This window comes from Elephantulus edwardii, unplaced genomic scaffold (genome assembly GCF_000299155.1).
Source record: "Elephantulus edwardii isolate Elephantulus edwardi_28Jun2011 unplaced genomic scaffold, EleEdw1.0 scaffold00252, whole genome shotgun sequence".
NCBI classification, from domain to species: Eukaryota; Metazoa; Chordata; class Mammalia; order Macroscelidea; family Macroscelididae; genus Elephantulus; species Elephantulus edwardii.
Window position 1 is genome coordinate 2,194,497 of NW_006400002.1, and position 11,895 is coordinate 2,206,391.

At 46.0% G+C, this 11,895-nt stretch overlaps 1 protein-coding gene across 1 annotated transcript in view; it reads right to left on the minus strand.

Moving 5' to 3' along the window:
* The window catches only part of LOC102870763, a 78,749-nt gene extending 67,747 nt beyond the window's left edge, over positions 1–11,002 (minus strand). Inside the window, exon 1 of the mRNA XM_006899350.1 lies at positions 10,553–11,002. Coding sequence (XP_006899412.1) covers positions 10,553–11,002 — 450 coding nt within the window. The remainder of the gene's footprint in view (positions 1–10,552) is intronic.
* Between the last annotated feature and the right edge of the window lie 893 nt (positions 11,003–11,895).

Sequence of the window (11,895 nt, forward strand, 5' to 3'; positions counted from 1 at the left end):
TAAAGTATTTCTTCATGTGTTTTTTGGCCATCTGAATGTCTTCTTTGCTGAAGTATCTATGCATAGTCTGACTATTTTGCAGTTGGGCTGTTTGTCTTTTTCTTATTGATATGTTGGAGTATTTTTAGAAATTTTAGAGATGAGTTCCTTGTCAGGTATGTAATTGTCAAATTTTTCTTTTTACTCTTTTGGAAAAGTCTCCTGAGGTACATAAGGATATAACTTTTAGGAGGTCCCGATCATCTAGCTTATCTTCTGTTCATTGTGCATTTCAAGTGATTTTAAAGAACAGAAATTGGTTTTCTCACAGGTTAGGCAGCTGGAATCCCAAACTGAGAACTCTGAGGTAGGAAGAGATCCTTTCTTATCAATTCCAGCTTCTGGAAGCCAACAGTCCTTAAAGTTCCTAAGTTTGTAGATTCGTCTACCTCCGTTGTCTTCCAATGATATCTGTCTTCCCCCTTTATCTGCTTACTTATCTGTGTCTGTGCTGTGTCTTCTATCACTAAGCAGTGATTAGGTTTAGCAAGTACCCTAAACAGAGCACACACTTCAACCACCAAATAAAATCCTATTTCCAAACAGGATTAAGTCAACATGTATATGAGTTAGTATTTGAGCACATATTTTGGGGAACACAATTTAATTTGTAGCAAGTGGATTCTGTTGACTGCAGTGACAATCTATATAGAGGAAAGGGGAATAAGAATAAACTCCAATTCTACCGAGTACAAGTTGCCAATCACTTTTACATGCATCATTTCATTGGGTGCACTTAGCTACCCTATAAGGTGGGCACAGCTCCCATCCCACAGATGAGCACACTGAGGGTCAAGGAGCACAAACAACCAACTCAAAGTCTCAGGGACCATCAGGCAAGAATCAGTCCCATTTTTAGACTCCAAACAAGTCTAATGCTAGTCTCTCAGCATTCTGCCTCCATTTCCTCAGGCTGCCATATACAAGGGAACAACACTGCATGGTTTAAAATTAGAAAAGTGGTGGTGTGCTTTTTTTTTAAATTTGGAGCCTGGTTTATTTGGTTGAAAAGAAATGATTTATCTTAGCATATTTCTTTATCTTTTTTAATTAATTTTAATGAAAATTTACAGAGACCTTGGATTTCCATTCATTCATTGTTGCACTTTTCTCCCTGCCTACCCCTCCCCCCCCGTACACTTTTCTCTTTGAAAAGTAAAATAAAAGTTCCCCCATTGTTCTACAATCCCTCCCCCCAGGTCCACTCTACTATGCAAAAAAGAAAATAAAATTAGGAAAGTTGTGCATCAGGATGGTATCCCTTCTCTATACCTATTTAATCTGTATACTGAGAACATTTTTCAAGAATCTTGACTCTACGAAGAAGAACGGGGCATCAGGATCAGAGGAAGATTCATAAATAACCTTCAATGTGCAGAAAACACAACCTTACTTGCTGAAAGTGAGGAGGACTTGAAGCACTTGCTGCAGAAGATCAAACTACAGCCTTCAGTATGGATTGCATCTCAGTGTCAAGAAATAAAAATCCTAGCCACTGGACCAATTAATAGGCTACATTACAATAGATGAAGAAAAGATTGAGACTGTGAACAACTTCATCTTACTTGGATCCACAATATACTTGATGCCGGAAGTCAGGAGATCAAAAGACATAGGAAATTCTGTAGTCAGGGACCTCTCTAAATTATTGAGGAGCAATGACATCACTTTGAGGACTAGGGTATGCCTGATTCAGGCCATGTCTTGTTAGTCCCTTGTGCATCTGATAGCTGGACAGTGACTAAGGTTGGTAGAAGAAGAATTGATTCCTTTGAACTATGCTGCTTGGGAAGAGTGTTGAAGGTCCCATGATCTGCCAAAAAAAATATGTCTTGGAGAAGGTACAGCCAAAGTGTTCTTTGATGGCAAAGATGATAAAGCTTCATCTCACATACTTTGAGCACATTGCTAAGAGTGGTTATTCCTTGGAGAGGGACATCATACTTTGGAAGGTGGAGGCAGAGGAGAGGAAGATCCTCAACCAGGTGGATTGACACAGTGACTGCAGCAATGGGCTTGAAAGTGTCAGGGATTGTGAAGATGGCACAAAATAGGACAGGATTCAGATCTGTTGTTTATCAGCTTGAGAAGATTCCATTTTATGTAGCACTCACTCCATTTGAGTAACCAAACCCTATATGTGGAAAATTTCTGCCCCAAGCCCTAAATTTTTGTCTTGTTTCTTTTCCAAAATAGTAGTTGCTATTGTTTATAAACCCAACATGTAAACGTTTTGCACTGTACCCTTGATAAACCCAACATGTAGACCCTTTGCATTGTACCTATGACTATGTCACTATACCCTTAGAAATATGTCAACAATAGGATATTGTAGCCCAGCATCTGGGAAGGAGTAAGGATATAAAAGCACCTAGCTGAAGGCTAGGGGAGTGAGGAATCCTACCATGTTGCTGAGACACACACCCACACCCATGCTGCACAGCAAATAAATGAACTCATTTGTAATCCAGCAGGGTGTTTCTCTTAATCCGTTGGGCACAACAGGATCACTATGAATCAAACTTGATTCAAGGGCACATAACAACAACAAATGGAGGGAGGGACTAGGAGCAGATATGGCCGCAGAGACAGAGTTGGGTTTGGAGTAAGACTTGTCGCTTTGCCAAGGTGAATCCTCGTCAAAGCTCCCGCACTGTTTAGACAAAGTCCTAGAGCCTGAGGGTCTGAATGGTCCTCTTCCTGGTCGGGCTATTCTGCAGAGATAGGGTAAAGGATCAAGAAAGACAAGTCGGAGATACAGTCTGGATCCCAGCCCCTAGTTCTATCATCGAAGTCCCTTGGATGCCTTACTTGCATCTGGAGGCCTAGTCCCGGGGAGTTGTGCTGATAACCCGAAGGGCAGGTCTCTTTGGAGGCTTAAATCCACCAGTGGCTCTAAAGGAGAAAGACGGGCAGTTTCCTCCAGAGCCGTTTACAGCCTCAGTAGGCCAGTGAAGGTTTAGCTATAAGAGTAACCAACTCATCCATGATGGTTTGAGTTGCGTGCGGGCAGGGATGCAATTGCGCTCCGTCGTCAGGGGACCTAGATGGTGAGCACTGCTACTTTCTCACACTGTGATCTCATTTTGTTCAAGTTTAAGCAGCAGCAATGACCTGGGTTTTCTGAGGAGGGACGGGGTTAGGGTGGCATTTTCCAAGGGCCTAGACAGTGGCTTTGATGCTAGGATCTGAGACCATAAATAATGTCCCCCAGAACGGGTGCCCTGGGACTTCTCCAAGGGTGGCTGGCTGTCAAGGCTGACTCAGCCGGGACTCGGTGGGCAGCCGTGGCCCCGCTGCAGTGGGTTCTGACAGTTTTACAGGCAGGCAGCCGACAGTAGTTAGCTTAGATTTATCACCCATCCACGAGGGCAGAGGGAGCCGCTAAAGGCTGCGCGGGACCCTTAAATCACAGTGACAGGAAACGCTGTTGGGGAGGAGAGAAGGGACAGAGCAGCCAGGTAGGAGCCGTCCAGAGCTGCCCGCCGGCTGCCAGGTCTAGTACTTCCTGAGCGGGCTCTAAGCCCAGAGGAGCCCAGCGGCCCCACGGATGAGTCCGAGGACCTCCGAGCTGGGCGCTCTAGAAGCGCAGCCTGGGCAGGGGCGGGCGGAGGAGCGAGGGAGGTGCCAGAACAAAGTACCCACCAGCTGCAATTGCTCACCCTGGGCAGCTGCAGCCGCCACTGCCTTGTGCGCATGCCCAGGCGATGCTTTCTCTCCGCTCCTTGTCCATCTAGCTGTAATTTTTTTTTTCCTATTTGTGATCTGCAGGAGTGGCATTCACTTCCTAAACCACACGCCTCTGGAAATTCAACGACGATAATTATGGAAATGCATTAGGTCTTTTGTTCATAGAGTCGCTATGACTAGACGTCAATCAACAACAAAAACAACGTTTATGTAATATAGTGCAGATATCAGATCTTCCTTCTAAATATTTGCATTGTTGTTGTTGTTGTCGTTAGGTGCCACTGAGTCAGGACAGCAACTTGTTGACTTTCCGGTGGGTTTTCAGGGGCATTTTACTCAAACAGGAGGAGGTTTCCTATCTTTCTCCCTTGGGGCACTTGGTGGATTCTAATTCTAACCGAGTTAAGAGCAGCCTAACTCCTTACCACTACGCCACCAGGGCTCCCTGACCTGACCCTGTGTGTAGCAGAGTAAAACACTGTCAGATGTTGTGTCGTCCACAGCTCGGCTTGAGCCCTGTGTCAAATTATCTTGCGTTTCTTCCTTTTTACTGACTATACTAAGGGAGTTCTGGTGAAGTAGGTCATAGAGAATTGCACTGCTAACTCAAAGGTGATAACTCTGGCAGTCTGAAGCCACCAGCTGCTCCCAGGGAGAAAGATGGGCAATCTCCCTCCTGTGTGATTTATAGTCTGTGAAAAATCCGATGGTCAGTTCTGACTCTCACTGAGCTGAACTGACTGCATTATTAAATATAATATAATAAAATCTTTCTGCAGAGACAACTCCTTTCTTAGAACATGTCCACAGTGCATGAGGCCACCTTTCCCTAAACACACACACACACACACACACACACATCACCACCACGGAATCTATTTAGGCTCATGGTGACCCCTTGTGTGACAGGGTAGGATTGCCCCACAGCGATAAAGGCTGTAACTCTTACAGGAGCAGATCACCAGGATTTTTTTCCATGGTGCTGCTGCATGGCTAAAATGTCAGCCTCTATATTAATAGTCACCTGCAAATTTGAACTGCTCTGGGACCTTATTCATTTCCTAAGGCTGACGTAACAAAATATCACAAACTGTACAGATTGAAATGATGGAAGTCCATCATTCTTTCCCAGTTCTGGGGGTCAGCAGTCGAAAATCAGAGTGTTGGCAACTGAAATCTGTCCACCATGCATGAGCCAGCTGGCCTTTGAAATACCAACACCATAGCGTCCAGCATCACAGCAACACATACGTCACTGTAGTATGACAAACTGACAGTCAAACAGTCGTTCTAATCAATATGATAAAGTTGATGGAAGCCACTACCATGTTTACATTGTAAAAGACTAGCTGTCAAGAAACACCTCTTGCTAAACTTGGCGAAACTCTTGCTAAAACCCCAGGATTTCAGTGTAAAGACTAAGGTATACCTGATCCAAGCCATGCTATTTTCAATTGTGTGGTATACATCTGAAAGCTGGACGTGAATAGGATGACTAGTTGACTCACTCTAAAAATTTCTCCTTTCATGTTAGATGGAGTAAGTGGTCATGCTGGATAAAAGCCTGTGTGGCAAGGAACTGCAGACAGACAAGGTCATTGTCATAGTCAAATCTCGGAAAGTGGCCTCCAAACAAAGTCCATTTAGCAAACTGGGACCTGGGGCTTACAGCCACAAAGAACAACAGCAAGGAAATGAATACTGTCAACAGCCTGGGTGAGGCTGGAAGTGGACCCATCCATCTGCATTCGAGCTTCATCTTGGCCAACATCTTGATTGCAACCTATTAAACACTAAGTGGGAGACTCATCTAAACTGAGCCGCTGAAACTGTGAGATAATTAATGTGTGTGGTGTTTTAAACTACTAACTATTTCAAGCTGCTAAGTTTATAGTAATCCGTTATCCAGCAATAGAAAACATCTTTGTCCATCAAACAAAAATCCTAATGATGTCCACTCACGGCATCTCTAAGTACTGCAGACAATAACAGCTCCACAACCTTTTCTTGACTGTAGCCTTTAGGGAAGTGGTATCACTAGGTCTTCTGCAATACTACTGGATGGACTTGAACCACCAACCTTTCAGTTAGGAGAGCACAAAGTATTTGTACCACACAGGATCCGTATGTCCACCTTTGAAAAAAAGAAACTTTACAACTCTCTGTGCATTTCTTCCCTTCCCCAAAACACTTGCTTTTCCCCATGCATGTTGTTGCTGTTAGGTCCCGTCAAGTCAACTATGACTCCGATCCTGTGCCGTCCTCACAATCTGTCATGCTCAAGTCCATTGTCACAGTCAGTGTCAATCCATTACCTTGAGGATCTTCCTCTCTCTCTCTCTCTGGCTCTCTACCTTTCCCAGCATGAAGCCTTTCCCCACAGCCTGCTCTCTCCTAATAACATGCCCAAAGACTGCCAAGTTTCATCATTCTTGCCTCTAATGAGCATCCAGGTTGCACTTCTCCCAAGACAGACTTCTTTGCTCTTTTGACAGTACTTGGTATATTTAGTAGTTTCACCAACACCACAATTCAAAGGCATCATTTCTTCTTCTGTCATCCGTATTCACTGTCCAGCTTTCAGATGCATACCAAGCAATTGAAAATAGCATGGCTTGGATCAGGCACACCATTAACCTTTAAACTGATATCCTGAGTTTTTAGCACTTTATAGAGTTTCTTGACAGCAGATTTTCCCCAATGCAACACAGCTTTTAATTTCTTGACTGCTGCTACCATGGGTGTTGATTGTGGATCCAAGTAAAATAAAGTTGTTGATGACTTAAATCTTTTCTCCATCTATCGTGCTATTGCTTATTGGTTCAGTGGTGAGGATTTTTGTTTTCTTCATGTTAAGATATAGTCCATATTGAAGGCTACAGTCTTTGAGCTTCTGCAGTAAGGACTTCAAGTTCTATTCCTTTTCTGCAACCAAGGTTGTGTCATCTGAGTAATGCAGGTTGTTGATGAATCTTCCTCAAATCCTGATGACACATTTTTCTTCATATAGCCTAACTTTTCAAATTATTTGCTCAGCATACATGTTGAATACTAGACCTAAGCAATAATCCATGATGTTTTTTTTAAGTTTCCTATTTTTTAGACGCCCTGGTGGCCTAGTGGTAAGGAGCTGTGCTTCCAAGCCGAAGGCATATAGTTTGAATCCACCAGCTGCTCCACAAAAAGATTCTCCTTCTGTGCAATTTACTGGCTCTGAAAACCCACTGGAGGGTCAGCCATGAGTCAATTCTGACTCACAGACACACACAACAACATTTCTTTATACTCAGGAGAAGAATGAACAGTCACCTCCTGGGTGATTTACAGCTTTGAAAACCTCCAGGAGGGTCAGCTGTGAGTAATTTCTGATGCAATAGCAATGAGAGAAAGATTTCTTTCAAAAAAATACATTCATAATATACATGGTTTTTGTGTACATCATGATCATTTCCTCATTCTCAATAAAGTCCATCCTGAAAAGTTCACAGCCACACAATACTCTGTGTGAGCGAGCTCCCCTGCTGAATCAAAGCAGCTTGTAATTAGGACTTTATGCCATTGCACAACCTGGTATCAGAGGACAGTCCTCTCCTATTTTGCAAAAGAGGAGTCTTTGGTTCAGGGACATGAAATGTCTTGCCCAGGGTCACACCATTTGCCAGTGGTAGAGCTGAAAACGGAATTCTGGTCTCTATGTGGGGGTCTCCACATATGGAATGCTGACTGCCAAAATGCAGCCTGTTCAGAGATCAGCCTCCTTGTTCCATTTCACGTCAGGCATTTTGGTCAAATCAGTCCTTATGTAAAGAGCTAGCCTGGATACTTCAGTCTTCTACTTGGTGTGACTCTTGCTAATAGGGCCACCCCAAAATATGAAGAGTTCAATACTCTCATAATCAGTAGCAATTAATGGATCTGTAATATGGCCTTTTCCATGTTGGTGGTGGTGAGTGGTGGTTGTGTTTTTTTTTTTAATTTAATGAAAGCAAACTTGCATGCGAGCTAATAATGTTGAAAAACTTAGAAATAGAAGCTGACAGACTATGACCATCGCATCTGCCCCTGCCTGAGTATCCTTGGACACGTGCAAGGAGCTCTGATGGCCTAGTTTGTAACCTATCAGGCTGCGAACAGAAAGATCAGCAATTCAAACTGAGAGAGATGGACAATTCCCTCCTGTACAGGTTTAGTGCCCCGGAAACCCGATGGAGGATCTCTAGGTGTCAGAAATCTGAGCAGTGGGTGGGTGGGTTGGTTGGTTGGTTGGTTGGTTGATCGATTGGTTGACCAGACACATGTAGAGAGATACCTAGAGCCCTACAGTCTTCTCCAGGCAGCTCAACGCGAAGAAATACATCCTTACCATTTACTTCCTTCTGTACTAGGCCACTACATCCACTTTGAGTGGTTAACAAGTCTCTCTAATAACTAAAATTTCATTTAATCCTGAACAAAGAGACTGAAGGGAAAGGATGAGGAGGAGAGGAGAAGCGATCTGGTGCTCTCTAAAATCAAGCATCTAGGGTTTCTACATCTGTCAGAATCTTTATCCTGGTAGATACTGCCCTACCCTTTTCTTCAAGGTGACAGCTGAATGGGCCAACACTACACCCTGTTTCAAACTAGACTGCAGTGAATGTAATCGGTGCACTTTCTCCTCCAATCTTTGCTGCACCTTGTTGCACGGAGCAGCAGGGGGCGTGCTTCTCCTTAAACTGCGTTGCAGCCGCGATGGGGCTCCTCAGTTGCAAGCTTAGCCAAAAATTTGGCTTGCAGACACACTCAACTCACTGCTCTGGAGTGGGGTCCGACTTTAGCGACCTTCCATGCAGCTTCCAAGGCTGTAAATCACAATGGGAGGAAACGGCCTATCTTTCTCCTGCAGAGCGGCTGGTGGTGGATCCACGCAGCCAGCAGCACACAGCTTTTAGGTTAACAACACAGCTTGCCACAGATTACACCACCAGAGCTCCCTTGGCATGATGCTATAGTGTTTATTGATCAAAGACTAAAACACTGATGCAATAAGTAGCACATTAAGTGGATGCTGTGCCTGTTCCCATCAGAAAGGCGCTTTCTTTTTTTTTTTTTTTTTAATGTGGGAGCTGGAGAGAGGAAAGGGAAGTCAGGGAACAGAGCAGATAAGGGCTACAGATGAACTAGAAGAGCCAGGAAGGAGCTGTGAATGGCCACTCAAAGTTGGACAGCAGGATGTAGTGACTGTCCTGAGTTCAAAGTGACCTGTAGGAATGTGACTCCTTTCGTGGTTGAGGAGAGATGCTGTGTGCTAATTCAGAAGAGCTGCTTTCAGAAAGGGGAATCACCCTAGCACCCTGCTACACTGTCCTGACAACAGGGAGGGCACGAAAGCCCTCAGCCGGTTTGCTGGAGTAAGTGTAAATTTGAAATAAAGTGAAATGTTGAAACTTGGCAAGAAAGGGTCTCCATGGCAGGCAGGCCAAGAGTGAGGGGTCCCTGCAAATCCAGTCAGATTCTAACCCAACATTGTAGCACTTGGAGGGCCCTTGCCCTCAGCCTTCAGTACCTTCCCCACTTGCTATTTATTGGTATCTGTAAATTCATCTACTCCAGTATTAAGCCTGCTGTCCCACAATGAGAAAGAGGTAAGATTTAAGTTCTTGCCAAAGGACAATGTGCATCTTGGCCTGGGCGCATCTTTGGGGTGGGAGGTGGAGGGCGAGAACAGCCAGGCTCAACACGCCCACTGACTAAAGAGAAAACAGTCGCTTCTGCTGTCCCTGTCAGCGTCTCGTCTCAGCAAAAGGAATAAAACGGCCCACTTAATTTTATCGTTCACAGATTTCCTGGGGAATGGGCTATTAGTTCCCCTAATGTAAAGATAATAGACTTGTCCCTCTTGGCAAATGCCACTACCCCAGCACAAACCTGCTCACAGAACCGGCAGGAGGCTTTCCTGTTAAGAATGGAGAGCAGGACCAGACCCCAGAGGAAGCAGCCTGGGCTTCCTCAGCCCTAGTCTGTGGGTGCTGGCCACAGCTTCCCAGGCCAAGTCCACGGTGCTCAGGTGTGCACATGCCCTCAGAGCCCCTGACGGTTTTCTTCTCTTGACTGGAAGGACTTGAGTGCATCATTCGTCTAGGGTGGGAGCCAGAGACATGGTTGCTGGGGTCCAGCCCTGGGAGACTTCACTCCCGATTGTCCAGGCTTCACATTTTACCACCAAAAACATTCCGGAAATAAGTAGATTTGGCACAGACCTGGCACAGAGCAGGGTTCTCCTCCCTGTCCTGCCCTATAGGCTACAGAGTGACAAGCAGACAGAGAGCACAGACCCGCAGCCAGCAGTCACAGGGCCGTCGCCGGACAGTCTCTTGTCTGGTGGAGGCCTAGAACCAGGGAAGAAGATCTGACTAGAGCTGTGGAGACTCGGACTCAGGTGTGAGGGTGTACAAACCATCTGGGGTTCTGGGAATGATAAGGTGAATTGCCAACCCAAGGGGACATGTAAACTTTGATGTCCCCTTTGAGCCTGCTCACAGGGTGTCAGAAGTCCTTTTTACAGTGGTAATGACAGTGCAATAATTCTGTATTTGAGGAGTATCTCAGGTCCAAAAGGGTATCGGGGTGCTCAAAACTGATCACAGAGTTCAAAACAAGGAAGAGACTGTGTCTATATTGGCAGAAACTAGTGGGGAAGACATAAGGATGAGGCCAGGAGAATATGAGTTAGAAAAGGGTGGGATGGGTAGATTTGCTGGTCAGCCTCTTCCTCCTCCATTTTTCAGTGGGGCTTCTCTGAGGGCTGGTCTCTGGATCTGGTCTCTCCAGCTAACTCCTCAACCAGTTCCTCAGGCAGCTCCTCAGTCAAGAAATGACATACCAGCTGTTCCAGGGCGTCCAGGCTCATGCTCTGCAGACGCTGCATGTGTTCTTGCTTCAGTAGCCACAGCACCGCCTCAGCGTCCTGTGGTCGGAAGTGTTTGGCCAGGATCTGGGCCAGCTGGTGCCACAGTGGCTGAGACAGGGTGCTGGGCTGGGTCTGGTGGGCCTTCTCCAGGGCTACCTTCTCTGGGGGCCGAATGATGACATTGATGGAAGCATTGGGCCCAATGCAATAGTCGGAGAGGCACTTGTCATTGTCCAGGAGCTGGCCACGGAAGAGCAAGTGCTGTTGTTCTTCAGGTACCTGGAGGTGCCTTGACACCAGTTTCTTCAGCGTGGCCACGCTGTCTTTCCCAGATACATTCACACTGCATTTCCGGCCCAGAAGCAGCTTGACCGTGAGAAGCATTGGGCCAGGCGTGGGGTCAGGAAGGACCCATGCTCAGAGACGGCCTTAAACATGAAAGATCCTACAGGAGAGGTTGGTGTCTCCCTCTCAATAGCGGGTCCTGGGAGCCAAGGACATAACCCAAGGGAGCAGCCATTGGCCAATGCACAGTGATGCCACAATGCTACAGGGGGCTCGTTCCAGAGCAGAACTCTAAGGAAGGCAGTGAGGCATTGTGGGAGCTGTGCATCCCTCCTCCTTGGGGGACTGTGGGGAGCAGGGTGGGAGACAGGAAGGACAATGTGCAACTGGGAGAAAGGGAAGAGCCCAGTAGGTCTTGGCTGTCTTGATATCCCCTTCTCTAGTACATGGAAGGTCTCAAATGAATGTCCATGCCATGAAGAAGACAAAATATTGATGTGCTGGGCTCTGCAGGTGAACACACTGTCCAGGGAGATACCAACCTGCCTGCAGAACTCTCCCACCCCCACCACTGGAGAAATGAAAATCCAAGTGTACACAAAAGCCAAATCAGAACGTGTTCCCTGTCTTTACCAAAAGATCTTCTACAGCATTTCTTTAAAGAGACAACTCCCTTGGTGCATTTCAAATAAGACAGAGTAAGCCGTTGTGTGGGGGACATGTGAACTCTGTCCTGGCAGGGAGTAGCGTGGCTGGATGAGATTTCTCCTGGCCACCTGGGAGTTCTCAGTCTCTGGATGACAGGATTGTATGGTGGACAAGCCTCTGAACAGGCAGGATCAGGCTTGGTCTTGGGAGAGGCCCAGAGCAGAGCTAAACTGTGAAGGCTTCCTGGAGGGCTGAGGTTTGCAACTGGTCTTCAAAAAAGACAAAAGGAAAGTGAGATGCAGAACACAGTGGCATGCGATCTCGCCCAGGTGATGGGATTTCTG